This window comes from Rhineura floridana, chromosome 6, assembly GCF_030035675.1.
Source record: "Rhineura floridana isolate rRhiFlo1 chromosome 6, rRhiFlo1.hap2, whole genome shotgun sequence".
NCBI classification, from domain to species: domain Eukaryota; kingdom Metazoa; phylum Chordata; class Lepidosauria; order Squamata; family Rhineuridae; genus Rhineura; species Rhineura floridana.
Genome location: NC_084485.1, coordinates 69,900,966 through 69,918,110, shown reverse-complemented (window position 1 = coordinate 69,918,110; position 17,145 = coordinate 69,900,966). Strand labels below are relative to the sequence as shown.

At 41.5% G+C, this 17,145-nt stretch overlaps 1 protein-coding gene across 1 annotated transcript; it reads right to left on the bottom strand.

The window, feature by feature from the left end:
* Window positions 1-525: 525 nt before the first annotated feature.
* LOC133387456 (acidic mammalian chitinase-like) lies at window positions 526-14,120 on the bottom strand. Its single transcript, XM_061632249.1, has 11 exons — window positions 14,096-14,120; window positions 10,979-11,008; window positions 10,660-10,861; window positions 9,873-9,929; window positions 8,297-8,462; window positions 6,897-7,021; window positions 5,013-5,136; window positions 4,693-4,878; window positions 3,224-3,343; window positions 2,143-2,284; window positions 526-782 (listed from the first exon to the last, which is right to left on the bottom strand). Exons 1-11 carry the CDS (start codon window positions 14,118-14,120, stop codon window positions 526-528), a joined length of 1,434 nt encoding a protein of 477 aa, XP_061488233.1.
* Between the last annotated feature and the right edge of the window lie 3,025 nt (window positions 14,121-17,145).

Below are 17,145 nucleotides of genomic sequence, written 5' to 3'. Positions count from 1 at the left end.
AATGGGGAAGACAGTGACTGGATGACCTGGGAACATGTTCAGTCTGCTGTCCAGGTGTTAACTCCTGATCAGCAACTTTAAGGCTACCACCTTGCTCTGCCTTCTTATGGCTCTTGTCTTTTTCATCAAACTATACTTGAATTGCACAGCTCTTCAAACAGAGGATACCTTCTGAGAGAAGTTTGTCCTCTCTCTGACAGCCAGCCAAATATTGTTGTCTGGAGATTAGGACACATGGCCATCCTGATTTAAGTCAATAGAATGGTGGCGGCTAATTTGGGTTCTTTATATGTTGTGGGGCTCTGTCACAGTAAAAAAAAATGAGGGTTGGGCTGGGAGCTCAAAGGAAATAAACTGTTTCATCACATTTGGTCATCTGATTGCTGCAGTCCCTGCATTTGTATGTATTAGGCAAAAGAAATTGGAGACTAGTATGTGAATGCAATGCAACTTTATTTATCATGCTGAATTCTTTCCTTTCTGTTTACGGCAGTGGATTGCGTATATTCTCTGCGGCTGTTTTCTTCATGCCCAATTGCAGCAAGAGCAGCTGGAGTCGAACACAAGGCCAGTCTGGCAGTATTGCTGGTAGGTCTTCCCATTCACGCAGTGGTAGAAGCTATTCTTGTTGGTGGGATCTGGGTAGAGGCCACTGGCTCTTCCATTACAGAAAGTGCCCGCGCTGCCACCAGAGCTTCCACTGCCACCAGAAGGGGCTGCTGTTGTAACCTGGGCAGGCTGATTAGCATTGGTGCCATGGGTTGTTGCTGGAACCTTACAGTCTGAAAGAAAGATAAGAATGAAGTTAGAACTGTAGGAATTTAGGAACCTGCTTCATACTAAGTCAGGCCTTTGGTCATCTCTCTCAATATTGTTTACACCAGGGGAGAAGAAACTTTTTCAACCCAAGGGCTACATTCCTTTCTGGGCAACATTCCAAGGGCCACATGCCAGTGGTGGGAGGGGCTGGATGCAAACGTGGGTGAAACAACAAATGTGAATTTTACCTTTGTACAGTAGGCCACTTTCTACACGTTCCTCTCGGTCCTCCATCTTGACAGGTGTTATAGAGTTGAAGGATACTTTCCAACCAGGCCAAAGTATTTGGGGGTGTGAAGCGGGACCAGTGGGAAGTGGGAAGAGGGGTATGTGGCCTTGGGAGAGTTCTGTGGACAAATAGAGAGGCCTGGAGGGCCACATTTGGCCCTCACAGTGGAGGTTCTCAAACCCTGGTCTGCACTGACTGGCAGCAACTCTTTAGGAATTGAGACCACTGTCTCTCTCAGCCCTACCAGGAGATGCCATAGATTGAACCTGGGCCTTCTGTGTACAAAGCAGATGCTCTATCCCTAAGCTAACTTTCCTTCCTCAGAAAGTAAATTACATCTTCCTGAGTTGACCCTCATGAGGCTCCTCATGAGATATAAACCAGAAACCAGATGTTTAAGTAGTGCTTTGTTGGAATGCCTGGAAAGGATGCTGCATACTTATGGTAAGAGAGTGTGGAAAAGTGAGAAAAGAGATAGTGGTAGCTCTCATTCTTGGCAAAGGAGAAGTTACAAACACAACAAAAAGTGTTGCAATAAGGGATTATGAGGAACAAAAATCTATTGCCTTTATTTTATGCAAAGAGAATTAAAAATATAGTGGAGCATGGAAAAAGAAGTGCTGGCTAGACTAGACATGGTGTTAACTACATCTTTGCATTTAATATGCATGGATGCCTTCTAATGCAAAAAATAGCACCAGCATGGGATGTACGTGTGCAACAACTGAAACTGCAGTCCATGCAGAGGGGGTATTCAACCTTCTCTGAAGCTGGAATCTGCATTGGGAGGAATGCAAAGCTCCAGAGGAGGGAAGAAATACAAGCTTCAGAGGAAGGATTTTCCTCAGGACCATAGCAAAAGAGGAAAAGGTTATATTCCACCTCCCCCACCTAGTGCAATCCTCATAATTATCACCTCACCTTGTAGCTTTCTCAGTAGTGGGGCAGCCATATTCCCTCAAAAGAAATGAGCCTGAGAGGATGTAGATGGGCACAAGACTGACATTGGTTGCAGTATTTCATGCACAGATGATATAGATTCAACGCACGTCAGGCACTTTGCTCTATCCTACCACCAGCAGTATGCTACTCACTTGGTGTGGTGACTCCCAATCCAGATTTCAAGGCATTCATCAGAGGGTATTTGCCTTCCCCGCAGAATGTGCCAGTGAAGTCATCCAGATCAATAGCCCAGACCATGGCACCTCCAAAGTTGTTTTCCAGTAGCCACTTAGCCTGTGAGTTAGATAGTTAAGCAGAATGATGTAGTAAACGACTCCTTGAAAACCAGAGCTATTCTTTTCCTTAAATTGTGAAGAGAGAGGATAAGCAAACTGGTCTAGAATGTTTGAAGTTGCAATGAAAGGGAAGAGCTCGATACTTCAGCCTAAACCTTAATAATTAAGCCTGCAATCCTATGCACATTTAGAGAATGAATCCCACTGAACTATATGGAATTTACTTCCAAGAAACATACTAGGACAGCCTTTCCCAATCAGTGTGCCTCCAGATGTTGTATGAGGGGAAGGTGGGCTGGTTAATTCTCATTCTGCTTTGCAAAATATATACTCTGCTAAGAAATAAAGTCAGTGTAGTGTAGTGGTTAAGGTGTTGGACTATGACCTGGGAGACCAGGGTTCAAATCTCCACACAGCCATGAAGTTCACTGGGTGACCTTGGGCCAGTCACTGTCTCTTAGCCTCAGATGAAGGCAATGGTAAAACCACCTCTGAATACCACTTACCATGAAAACCCTATTTGTAGGGTCACCATAAGTTGGAATCGACTTGAAGGCAGTCCATTTCCATTTTTCAAGAAATAGAACTACTGAACTGTTTCTATTTCATTTTAAACCAAATAGAGATTGCTGGGGTCACATACATTCAATACAGGGAATAGGTGGACATTTAAAAAAATGATTACTAAAAAAATGCTGACAGGGATGGTAGTGAAAATGTGTGTGTGCTTTTTGATGCTGCTGAAAATATTCAGAAAAAACAGAGTTGTTGGTATAGCCATAGAAATAACCCTTCCTGTCTCATCCTCCTTCCATTTTAGAAGAGTGTAAACCATGAATAAGGACATAACATGGACATATTCATGGACATAATAAGGACATATTCATGTCATAAACCATGAATAAGGACATAACATGGATGCAAGAAGCAAGCTTACCTTGATACCAAAACTCTTGGGGTTGTCATAGCCAATCCACTGATTTCCATTATAGGCATAAGGGACTTCCTGGGGAGCATTCCACACAACAGTGGCACCACTCTTCAAGAACATACAGACCTGTGGGAACAATATGTCTCATTAAGCCAATGAAAGTGCTTGGTCTAGTTACCTAAGGCTAGCTAAACTAGGATTATTTCTTCTTTCCACCCATTTTCAAAAATGACAGTATAGCTGTGGACAGGAGAGAAACACGGAACTCACTATTACAGAAATGAAACAAATACACAGGCATTTAACTCCAACAGTGCAAGAGTGGCTTGCACTGCCATAGTTTAAAGCAGCCTTCCTCAGCCAGCTGGCTGGGGTTGATGGGAGTTGTAGTCCAAATACCTGGAGGGTACCAGGATGGCAATGGCTGACTTAACATCCTACACCACATCTTCAGTATACCAGAACTGACCACTTTGCTTCCTAGTACAGAGAGCAATAAATAACAACAGGAGCATGAAACTATACAGAAAGAATCTGGTACTATAATTATGTTAAGAATATAAGAAAGGCTGCTGGATCAGGCCAGTGGCCCATCTAATCCAGCATCTTGTTCTCACAGTGGCCAACCAGATGCCTCTGGGAAGCCGACAAGCAGGACTTGAGCACAAGAGCACTTTCCTCCTGAAGTTTCCATCAGCTGGTGTTTAGAAGCATAACACCTCTGACAGTGGAGGTAGAACATAGCCATCACGGTCAGTAGCCACTGATAGTCTTATGCTCCATAAATTTGTCTAATTCTCTTTGGCAGTCACCTCTTGTGGTAGTGAATTCCATAGTTTAACTATGCACTGCGTGAATAAGTACTTTCTTTTGCCTATCCTGAATCTTTCAACATTCAGCTTCATTGAATGTCCCAGAGTTCTAGTGTTATGAGAGACAAATATTTTTTCCTGTCAACTTTCTCCACACCATTCATAATTTTATATACCTCTATCATGTCTTCTCTTACTTGCCTTCCCTCTAAACTAATAAGCCCCAAATGCTGCAATCTTTCCTTGTAGGCGAATTGCTCCATCTCCTTGATGATTTCAGTTGTCCTTTTCTGAGCCTTCTCCAACTCTACAATATCCTTTCTGAGATGAGGTGACCAGAACTATACATAGTATTCCAAGTGTGGTTGTACCATAGATTTGTATAATGGCATGATGATATCAGCAGTTTTCTTTTCAATTCCTTTCCTAACGATCCCTAGCATGGAATTTGCACTCTCCCCTTTTGTTATTTCCAGCAACTGGAATTCAGAACCATAATGCCTCCAAAAGTGGATGTAAAGTTGGTTTAGAAGTGCAAAGTCCAGGTGCAGAAATGTGTCAGTACCTACCTACTTTCTTATTTCCCCCCCACTAAAATGCAGTACATCATAACAACAACAAACACATGTTTAGGATCCCAGAAAAACTATGCCAGAGTTTTACCTCAAAATATGCCAGTGTCCCAGCTCCTTGGGTGTAGGCTCCAGCTTTACCTGGCCCAGAGGTTGGCGCATTCAGACCATGGTTAGATGGGTTGCTCAGGGTGAAGGTACGGGCATAGGCTCCAAATCCCACCATCAGCTTCTCAGCTGGAGCACCATTCTTCTTCCAGTAGTTCATAGCATAGTCCTGGTGGAGTGAACATAGATAAGGCAATTGGAAGGCAATGGATAAGGCAGTTCTAAAGTACCTACTCAGCAGCTGGATATTTAGGGTATGGTTGATGATAAAAGTAAACCCTTCATTTCTATACAGTCACTCACCACGTTGAAGTAAATATAGGAGCCTTGGTCTTGAGGGCCTGCAAACAGAGGGCTGTCCTCACCGGTGAAACCTTCCCATGATCCTCTGAGGTCGTAAGTCATTACATTGATCAGGTCCATATACCTTGGAGGGACAGGGATGGGTGGGAAGCAAATAGGCAAATATATCAGTCTGGCAATTTCTTTTCCACCTCTTGGAAAACTTTAGATCTTTTTTTTATATTCAAGTGTTAACTCTGTTAACTTAGCATTGTCATTTTCCTCAGAGAGGGGAAAAACAATAATAGCTGTTGCACATTTCTATATATCAATTTCAATGTATTCAATTAATATTGCAATTCATTTAAATCTGTGCAAATTTAAACCTGACCATTTATCAATACAACTTGTGGATTTTCTGAAAAAGGTCAGCATCAATACATTTTTCAGAAAATCCACAAGTTTTTAGTTTGTTAGGGTTCTAGCCAGGAGGCATTATGTGATATCCTCAGTCATCTCTGGTGACTCTCAGGTTCCTTTCTCATTTGGGGCCCATTTGTACTATACATTTAAAGTAGTATCATACCACCTTAACAGTCATCCTGGGGAATTGTTCCCTTTCACAGAGCCACAATTCTCAGTGTGGCTTAACAATGATTGCTCTTCCCAGGGAACTCTGGGAATTATATCTCTGTGAGGGGAATAAGGGTCTCCTAACAAATCTCAGGGCATTGGTCTCATGATTCAAATAAGTGATAAGTAAGAAGAAAAGCTGTCTTGCTTCTGCAATAGTGTTTCATTGCTAATATTTACACAAGGGTCTAATGTAGTTCCTAATAATCAAGCATGGGGCAGCCGCCTAAGATTTGTCAATGATAGATGCAACACACACAAGATCTATTCTATACGCATGCTTTCATTAATTACTTCAGCATTACTACTATTTTTTGTTTTTTGTGAATGCCATAAGGATGGGATCTGTTGGCTGGTGCAGGTTTGAAAGCATTCTTTCGACCTAACAGGCCGGTATCAATTAGTGTTTGTTCTGTATCCACCAGCTGCTGCTTTTACTGTTCTGTTTTTTCCCCCTCACAAAAAATACTGATATTTTGAAAGGAAATATCTATAAAATTATCATTCTTAATATTTTAGAGGTGGATTTTTAAAAAGAAAAATCTGTTTTCAAAAATAGCCATGGAAAATAGCTACATAAATATCCAATCAACAACAATAGGGAATAAGCAAATTAATGGAAAATGTGGTACAAATCTGAATTCGATAGAATTCTAGCACATCCCTAGAATGCAGTAATGTGCCCCAGTGCATTTTAATATGGTGTTATGCATCAAGTTCAGACCATGTCAAAGGCTCTAAAGGATTCTGTGCTGAACCATATTTTGGGTCTGTGCAAGTCCTTTGACATGTAAGTCACATTCTTCATTCCTCAACTGACAAGTATAGACAAATATATTGACAGACCGCACAGACAGATATGTCAGATGGAGAGAGGTATCTCCATTGAGATCTGTTGCTCTTGGTGTTTCACATTTCACTGAAGCACTGAGTCAGGAGCCTTGCTGCTGCTTGCCTGATATATGAGCAGTAAACTAGTCTTCATATTCTGAGCAGTGGATTATTTTTACTAGAGTTTGGAAAATAAAGAAAGCAACCCTTCAAACCAAGAAGCACTCACTTCATACCATAGCAGGGACAGCTGCACCAGAAGTCCTAAGCTACAGTGCAATTGCCATAACAACCAATCAACCCTGACGCTAGTGTCTTTCCACTGGGCATGTTTGTCCCCTCTTAGGAACATAGGAAGCTAGTTTCTACCAAACCAGACCATTGAGCCATCTAACTCAGTATTGTCTACGTTGGCTGGCAAAGGACCAGGGTGCAACTTACTTAGACATTTGTGGGATCTGGTAAGCAGTTTCAATGGTGCCCACGCCAGCAGATACAGCTGCAGAGATCAACAGTCTGGCTTTGTTGGTTTGAGAAGCCTCCTGCTCAAAGGCTTCATACATTTCCTGTTATTAGAAGGTGCAAATTATCACAAGATATTATCACAGGAGATATCCCCCCTCCCACACATTTAAAATGCCTGACTTTTGGGACACATGAAGGTGATGTGCCAGAATGTAAAGCACAAGATAACTAATAACATTATAAGTTAAAAGAATGCTTCAGAAAGTAACAGCAGTGTTGACCAACTGTGAAGGCAGTAGCAGCCATTTTATTGTCACTTTTTGAAATGTCCTGATAATGACTGAGGAAATAATTGGTAAGTAATATTTCTTTCCCTATTATCCACACCAATGCATTTTACAAAGCGTATTTATTTTATCAAGGTAAGCATATGTATAAAACTTCTGCATTTGATTTATGAATGCTCTATATGTGCATTTACCATGTCAGAGCCTCCAATATGCACAAAAACACAAAATGACTCCTTTCCAACAGCATGTGTCTTGGAAATAACCAGAAACACACAATTTTGAATGTATGTTTGCACATGCACTGGGGCACCACCATAAATTCAAACATCCACATATATCCCACAGACTCGAATATGGTAAATACCTGCCTAAAGCTGCTCTGAAATGGAAATTAATTCTGAATATTAATTTTCCATATGTCATGGCCCCTTGTGTCCATGTAGGTATGAAAACCATGATGAGCCTATCATAAATCCAGTTTAACAGTAAAAAAAAGCATTGACTTCACCTTTTTTCCTGCTGATGTTGTCCTGTCCAACACCCCAAAAGTGGGAGGAACCTTTTTTCCCCTCAGCTGAGACCATATGCTCTCAGAGTAATTTGTCAGGGGCCACATGTTGGCAGTGGGCAGCTCCCAAGTCAAAAGTGATCATGGCTGGAGCCAAACGTGTTGGGTACCCCCCCTGTCTTCCACTTTATATTTCTCTGTACCATCCCCTTCCTCACATTTCCCCCTCTTTGCCACTCACATGAATTTAGGTCTCATGAAATTAGGCCGAGGTCTGCAGGCAATTCCCCACTTCTGCTCTATCCTCTTTTGGACTTTTCTTCCTAGCATTTGCCTCAAACTATGAAAATTACACACTTTTGTGGCATTTCTGAGTTGGATATTATTGGGAACACAAATGGGGAAGGAGTAGGGAAAGAGGTATCTTCTAAAGACCTGGTGCTGTCATTGTACCAGTTTTAGTGATCCTATTGTCCGGTCAAACAGCACTGGGAAAATTTTCAGAACAAATCTCTTCCATTGATAGGCACCTATACCAGTCAGCTAGAGATTTGAAAGAGCCTGTTGTCAAAGCCAACCTCGAGCAAGACTGTGAAAAGTTGTTGGGTATCAGCGGGGCTGCCTCTGTTGCCGGGGTACTCCCAGTCAATGTCCAACCCATCGAAGCCATACTTGCGTAGGAAGGAGATAGCAGACTGAATGAAAGTCTGACGGTTCTGAGCGGTGGAAACCATGTCAGAAAACCTGTAGAATAAAGCATAGTAGAAACTCAGAAATGATTAATTCCACACATTTGCAACTGTATACAGTTGAATTGAATCCTGGGCTAACTGATGGTCTATACTGGCCTTCGCCAGCCTAGTGTCTTCCAGCTATTTTGGACAACAACTTCCATCTGCCCCAGCTGAGTTATTATAATCCAAAGCATATGGAGGGCACCAGGTTGGTGAAGGCTGGTCTACACAGGGGGTAATACCTGGATACTGCTTATTCCAAAGGGGATATCCTTTGGAGTTTTTTTGGATAGCATGGACTTCAGCAGAGATGGGGAGGCTGTGGCCCTCCTGATATTGTTGGACCCGAAGTCCTATCATCCCTGACCACTGGCCATATTGATTTGAGACTGATGGGATTTGGAGTCCAAAAACATCTAGAGGGCCACAGCCTCCCCATCCCTAAACCAGAGGTTTTGGTTTCCTATCACATAATAGTGTCCACAATTTAGATAGGAAGGGGAAATCTTCAGTCACTTAAATTTAATCCATTTAATTCTTTTTCCCTGATAATATTTCTCATATTTTTAAGTACTGTTATTATTTATCATGCTTTCCACTCTCATTCTAAGGTGTTCAGGGAGATATTAATGGAATTATCCCATTTTATCTCTGCAACAACCCTGCAAGGTAGGCTAGCCCGAGAGTCAGTGACTTGCCCAAAGCCATCCAGTGAATTCTACAGTTGAGCAATGATTTGAACCCAAGTCTCCCCAGTCTACCTCCAACCACACTGGCTGTTAACCAGGGTTCCCTCATTGTGAGGGACAGCTTAGATTGGTCTTCATTGTTTGAAGCTCTTTTCCAAATGCTTGTGGAAAGCATTTCCCCCCCCTGGAAACTAGTATAGAGATATGTGTGTATTCTGTGAGATGAGAGTTGCCACAATTGCCTTTTCTGGCCCCTTCATGCATCTGGAAGCAGAAGCATGGAATCAGCTTCCAGATGGGCACCGGGGCCGAAAGAGAGAGAGAGGGAGAAGGAGGGAGGGAGCATCCTCATATTACACAATGTGAAAGTGGCCCTTCTCTTCTTTAATCTGGAAGCATGCTGCATTCACTGAAGGAGTTGGAAGAAGGGGAAAGAGATTTCAGCTGATGTGCAAAAATATGGGCGAGGGAAATATAACAGCTAAAACTGAACAAGGTTGGAGAGTGTGCTAAATAGAGTGACCAGATGCAAAAGTGGACAGGTCTCCTGGATCTCTAATAGCTATGCAGAAGAGGGAATTTCAGCAGGTACAGCTTGTGTTAACAAGTAATCCCTGCTGAAATTCTTTCTTCCACACTAGAGACGCAGGCCAGTCCTCTTTTTCATCTGACCATCCTAATGTTAAATAGGAGGGAAGGGAGCCATTCAGAATGCTTATAGAATATCTTACTTCTGGGTACCAAAGTTCCAGCCTCCAACAGACAGCAAGGTTTTCAGATCAGGATTGCTGTGAAAAAATTATTTGGAAGGTCATTAAAAACTCTGAACCACTTGCAAACAGTTACAAGGTGGCTGCCTTTAAAAAGAAAGATCTAAAACATCTATAGAAGTTTTAAAAGTAGGGACAGATCCTAAGAAAGTTCATGTACTTTCAAAGAGTTGCATTGAAGGTACAACTGTTAATATCAAAATGTAACTGATAGTGAGATGCAATGTCATGCAAGTGGGTATCTGCTTGCGTAACAGAGCTTCTCCTTCCTCCCCTCCCCTCTGTAGCCCCTCTCACATCCCCAGAATACACTCTGGAGAGTTGGGGGACCCTTTGGAAAAGATATGGGAGGAGGGTGCAGGGGACTGCAAGGGGAGATAATCCCGTTACTCAAGTGTGTTTCTGTTGCAAGTGGATGACATCACTGAATGTTGCCCAGAGTGAGTAGTCACACCTTTCAATTTCTTTCTTTTTTTGTAACCTTCTGTTATGCTTCTTGCATCATATATGTCTGAATTTTGTTAATGTGAATGACAAACATGTTATTTAAATAGAACAGGAAATGCAAAACGTAGGTGTAACCCATAGAAAAATCAGATGCTTTGGTTCCATAGAAATCCAGGGGATTTAAGCATACAGTTAAACAATGGATTCCCATCAGTTTCACTGCAACTTCACTGTGTCTAAGCTAATTCTCTGGAGTCTGCCCATTGGATTGATTGTTGTATATAAACACACTGAATCTTACTAGTTTTTTAGTCCATTGATGCCACCATAGAGAGCCACATCATTCCACTCAATGGTCTGGATCTGGTTGTTGGCCATGCCCGCAAAAGCATAGATAACATGAGTACATAGGCAAGGGTCGAGATCTTCAGGCATGTAACGTGCAATACCAGGTCTGTACTGGGACCAATTGGTGAAGTAACAGACAATATTGGTAGATGCACCTGCATTTTGAAAGGTCAAAGTCAAGCAACACATTCTAGTTACTAACGAGAGAAGAAGCCTTTTTTAGGTATTATTTTTAATGGGATAAAATAAAAAAGAAATGTGCAACAACTTACCCAGCTGCAGGTGCAGCAGGAGAGCCAGACCTGTGAAAGAAAAGTTCCATTGTGAGTCAAACACAAAAGCAAGGCATATGCTTTTCTTAGTTCACCCCAACTATACAGTAACTATAATTTGTATATCGATGTCATGGCTTCTCCTAACAGAATCATGAGCAGTGCAGTTTGTTACACGTACTGATCAATTAAGAATATTTTGTTAGAGAACCCTAATCTCTCTCACTGAAGTACAACCCAGGGTTCCTTTGAAAGAGCATTATTCTTAAGCAAGTTTAAGTCTATGGTATCCTCATGAGGTGATTTTACTGTAGATCTCTGCAACATTTGTACTTGCCATGAGTTTGTCCTGATGTGTTGCAAACAATCATAGAATCATAGAGTTGGAAGGGACCTATAAAGCCATCAAGTCCAACCCCCTGCTCAATGCAGGAATCCAGTGGTTGCCTCTGTGCTGAAACAGACCGCTTATAAATTATCGCTTTCATTAAATTGCTTCAGAGTCTATCTTCAGTTTTCTTGCACTGCATCGCACTGCACTGGAATGTCTACATAGTACAGAGTTTGCTATATATTATGGTCCTGTCTTACAAGTACAATATATTATTACCAAGATACTGGGATTCTTACCTTAATGGCATAGATATAATGGGTGGACCATTTATGAGGAAAATATGAGGTTCCTAAAATGTGTTTTCTACAGTATATAAGACAGGGGTGAAGAACAACTCCAGTTGTTGTTGGACTCCAACTCCCATCAGCCCCAGTCAGCATGGTCAATGGTCAGAGATGATGGGAGTTGTAGTCCAGTTACCTCTAGAGAGCCACAGTTTCCCATGTATGTGGTGTTTGCAGGAGATACGGGAGGGGGGAACTCCTTAACTTTCCCCGCAACTGTTGATTCTCCCTTGCACTTCCTCCCAGTATTAAAATTGAAACCAGAAATAAAACCAGAATTAAGCCTGGCTGAGAGAAATATGGCCTGGGCAGGGCATTTACAGGCATAAGAAGAGGTTTATTTACACATTCCAAACCTTGTAACTTCTTCTCACCTAATCTTTGGCCCTGTGTCTTTGATACAATAGACCTCGGGGCCATCTTCCTTGTTTGTTCAACTTGCCAAAGCTAAATTCTGGAGTTGGAAAAGTGATTTGTGACACTGCCCATTTCAATAAACAGTGTCTCATTCTATGCATCCCTTATGGCAAATAGCTATAATACTATAGTTATATCTTACAGGGATGTACAATGACCACAAGATTCGGTTTGAACCTCTATTCAGTGTTTCAGAAAACAGCTTGCCTTGTTCTGAAGCGTTTCAGTGGTTACCCAATTCAGTTTGGGATCCGAGGTCATGGCCGCATAGGAACAAACAAGGCTCATCCCCCCCAATTCATTATTATTATTATTTTACAAAAAGGAATTGTTTATAACATTTTAAATTTTGAGCAGAACTGGATGAAATTTGCAGGTACATTTGCCTGTTCTGAAGGAATTAATGCAGCCAAATTTCATAAAGATAGCTGTAGTTGTTTAATCATCCCCTAGCAGCAACCGGTCTGTAAAAGAAGACATAAAACAGATCACCGTAGACAAGAAGCCTGTCAAACTGCAGACAAATCATCCAGCAGTGTCGCTAGGCACCTTTAATGTTGTCTGGTGAGGGAGAACTAAAAGGAATTCTCTTTCTCCCCTCTTGCCAAGCACTGGACTGGAAATTCTGGGCAATATTGTTCCTCTGATTGCAAACCTGACCTGTCAGTCACAATGGAACTCTCCTTCCCTACTATCCCCACCCTGGCTTTTGCTTTATCTCCCCCCTCACTCCCCTTGTGATTCCCTTTTATAATAAGGTTAGAACCTTTAGTTTCACTTTTGGCAAACACTTATCTGCAGCACTTTTTGGCACCTTACCTGGTGAGATGCCACAAGACACTTTGGGCGTTGCTGCTTCAATCTGGGCACCTTTTAGAGATCCCACTTTGTCTCGTACTAGAATATCTCCGAAGTACCCAGTTTCAGCTAAGGATTTGGTCTGAAGCCACTGTACATCTCTAGTATCTAAATATGAGGGTCTGTTATATTTATCTATAACTGCTCTTCTTCAGTATCTTATGAATGCGGCAATAAGGTTGGGCTATATTATTTCCATATTGGTGTTAGTAGGAACCTGGCTCACCAGTCCACCTCCCTCCCACTCCTGCAAGGGCCTTCTCCCCCACATTCAGGTTATCTCAGCAAATGCAGCACTGAGAATATTTGATATACCAATACCATGTAGTTCTACTCAGACTATTACATTGCTGTAAAAAGATCTTGTGGGTTATCAACTCCAGTGCCACACATTAATAAGATTCTCTAGACTTAAGCTACACTCTGAGAGATTCTCACCCAGGCTCCTAAGTATCTAGAGAAGGGAATTACAAAACATGTTTTAATCAATACCTGTTCTTACCATTGGAAGCGTTTCTTGTCATTCAACGCAAAAAAACCAACCTCCAAAATGTTTGCTCTATAGTTTGATTTGTTCTTAAGTTTGTACTCAAGGTAAAGGTAAAGGTGTCCCCGCACTTATAGTGCAAGTTGTTTCCGACTCTTAGGGTGACGTCTTGCGACGTTTACTAGGCAGACTGTATATATGGGGTGGGATTGCCAGTTCCTTCCCCGGCCTTTCTTTACCCCTCAGCATATGCCAGGTACTCATTTTACCGACCACGGTTGGATGGATGGATGGCTGAGTGGACCTTGACCCCTTTTACCAGAGATTCGACTTCCTCCTTCCGTTGGAATCGAACTCTGGCCGTGAGCAGAGCTTCGGCTGCATTACCGCCGCTTACCACTCTGTGCCACGGAGGGTCATAAGTTTGTACTAAGGGCCCTCTTTTTTCTTAATTGCCTTAATTTCTTGACATTTTTTGAATATTTCCTAGAACGATCATCAAATTACTGTAGGTAGGTAATCTATAGATGTACTTGGACAGGAAGGATATCGGAGATTAAACTAGGTCAGATATAATTGATCAGAACAGAACTGATGGAGACAGATAGATTGATGGAGAAACAGAAACCCAAGAGTCTTTTGCTAGCTCACTGGCAAGCTGAACCCTTTGTACTCACCAGTCAGAAGGAGAAGCTTGCCCATTTTGATACCTGTGTACTAGGTCGTTACACCTTCTACCGTTTTATAAGATGCATTCTGTTCCCACCTCTAGCTGAACATACGTGACTTTAGATGCCCTCATCCCAAAAAATTAAACAGAAAGTTAATATGTAATCATTGGTAGACAAAACTAAAATAAGTGACTACACTGGAAGCCATCTTCACCTTGGAATATAATCTTTATTCCCCATCTTCTGAAGTCTAGGATAAGCAGGCACGCATTGAAAGAGAAAGGTTGTTTTTGCATCCCAGATCCTAAATCAATATTATACGCTTCCAGTGGAAATTTACCAAAGATATCAGGTATTAGATAGGGACAACAAACATATATATCAGTAAGAAGTTTGCTTATGTAATTACAGTGGTAGAAATGGATCAAATAATGACAGAGGAATGACATTGGGAACAAACTCATGAGCCCATAATGAGGCATAAGAGATAACAGCTATTTGGAAAAGAAATTAATTGTTGGTTCAGTTTGGTTTTCCCTTCTTCTTCTTGACTTGTTATTTACCCTGAGGTGTATTTCTCAAATTCAAATTCAAATTCTTTATTGTTACAGTCATAGACCAAAACATTTATATAAATAAAGCTATGTACATTTATAACAAAAATACATCTATACAAACATAGAGAAGTATAAAAACAATAAAAACAGTTACATGGAGAGGGAAACAACTGAAGGGGTAAGTACCCTCCGGACTGATTGAGCCGCAGAAATATATTTGGCTACAAGCAAGGTAGTATCCCTGTTAGCCGCAGACAAAAGGTAGCAGAGTAAGCGGTCAAGCGGTTTATTAGGGAATTTATTTATAATAGGAATTATAAATTTAGAGCGAAATGCAGCATATAAGGAACACTCAAAGACGACGTGGAATAGGGTTTCTATGGCGCTGACACCACATGGGCATAATCGATTTGCATAAGGAATGCGCTGAAATCTCCCTTCTAGTAAGGCAGATTGAAGACAATTACATCTAGCCTTCATGAAGGCTAGACGGTATTTGGGGATCGTAAGGTATTCCAGATAAGAGGCGCTGGATGATGGCGCGAAACTCAAACCAAAATGAGTGGGGGAACAAGTCGAAGTGGCTGCAGTGATGGAACTTTGAAGGTCCATATCACTGATACGAGTCAGGATTGAAAGCTTAACTGATTTTGGATCCTGAGTCATCAGATGTTCATTTGAAAGGCCAATATTTGCAAGATAGTTTATAAATGTTTGGGCCCATTTTGAAATAAAAAGATCTTCCCGGAGTAAAGGGAGATAACCAGAAGAGTATTCATAAAACATTTTAACCCAAAAATTTAGGGCAGTCATCCATGCTTGGGACTTAAGTGAGGCCAGACCGATTTCCAACCTGAGGGCAGCCGAAGGTACACATCTGGGAACACCTAGAATCTCTCTAAGGAATAAAGATAGAACTGCCTCCATTGAGGGGTTGAAGGCACCAATCCATAAGGGAGCCCCATAAAGAAGTTGGGAAATAGTTTTGGATCTGAAAACCTTGATGGCTGCCGGAATATACTGTCCTCCTTTAGTAAAGAAAAACCTTTGGATGCCATTGGCTGAATTTCTGGCGGTAGCCGTTGCACCTCTAATGTGAGGAGTCCAAGACAGAGAAGAATGAAATAATAACCCAAGATATTTAAAATGGGAAACCTGTTCAATTTTATGAGTATTGATCGTCCATTCATGAGCAGAAGAATGTTTAGCAAAGGCTAAAATCTTTGTTTTGGAGAAATTTATAACCAATTTGTTTTCATTACAGTAGCTCATAAAGACTCTAATTAAACGTTTAAGTCCTACTCTAGATACTGATAGAAGAGCATCAGCATCAGCATACAATAGCAATGGGCAATGCAAATTCGCTAGTTTGGGGGGATGAAAATCCGGGGATTGACAGTGTAAAGACAAGTCATTCATGAAAAAATTGAATAATAGCGGGGCAAGGATACAGCCCTGTCTGACTCCTTTTGTAGTATTAATAGGATTTGTAAGGTGACCATCGCGACTGCACCTAACCCGGAGAAATGTGTGTTGGTGAAGACGACTAATTAAAAAAAGGAGTCTTTTATCGATTGTAGATTTAGTGAATTTAGCCCAGAGTATCTCCCTTGGGATGGAGTCAAAAGCCGATTTCAAATCGACAAAGGCAACAAAGAGACCGTTGCCCCAGCGATTCTTATATTTTTCGGCTAAATGATTTAGGATCATACAATGCTCGATCCCAGACCTACCTTTCCTGAAGGCTGCCTGCTCCCTCCCAAGAATGTTTTCCTCCTCTAGCCATGAGGAGAGCCTCCCTTTTAAATAGTAGGCATACAGTTTACCGATAGTGGAAAGGAGACTGATAGGACGATAATTTGCAGGGTCTTCATTGTTCCCTTTTTTAAATATAGGGATTACAATGGATTCAAGCCAAGACTCAGGAATACATCCCGAGTTATTAATTAAAGTAAAAAGATTTGCAAGAAGGGGGACCCACCAAGCTTGGTGAGCTTTCAGCATTTCAGAGGAGATATTATCGAGACCAGGGGCTTTACCAGGTTTCAAACAGGCAATCAGGCCGGCAATTTCTTTTTGAGTTACTGGTTGCCATATGGGGAGATTTGTTGGAGTATCAATTAGGTGTATTTCTGGCAATTAATCTGAGCAGTTACGAGAATGGTTTGGGACAGGAATTAAGAACAGGAATTAAGAACAGTTACGAGAATGGTTTGGAACAGGAATTGGAACAGGAATGATTTGACAACAGGAATTAAGTGTCAGATAGTATGGCTGTACATAGAGAGGCATGCACAGATTCTATTTAGTCCAAATATATAGTCCTCAGTAAAATGTCTCCCCTCCCCATTTCATGTATCTACAAATAGAATTTATACATTTTCCCATTTGTTGTTATGTGCCTTCAAGTCGATTACGATTTATGGCAACCCCATGAATCAGCGACCTCCAACAGCATCTGCCATGAACCACCCTGTTCAGACCTTGTAAATTCAGGTC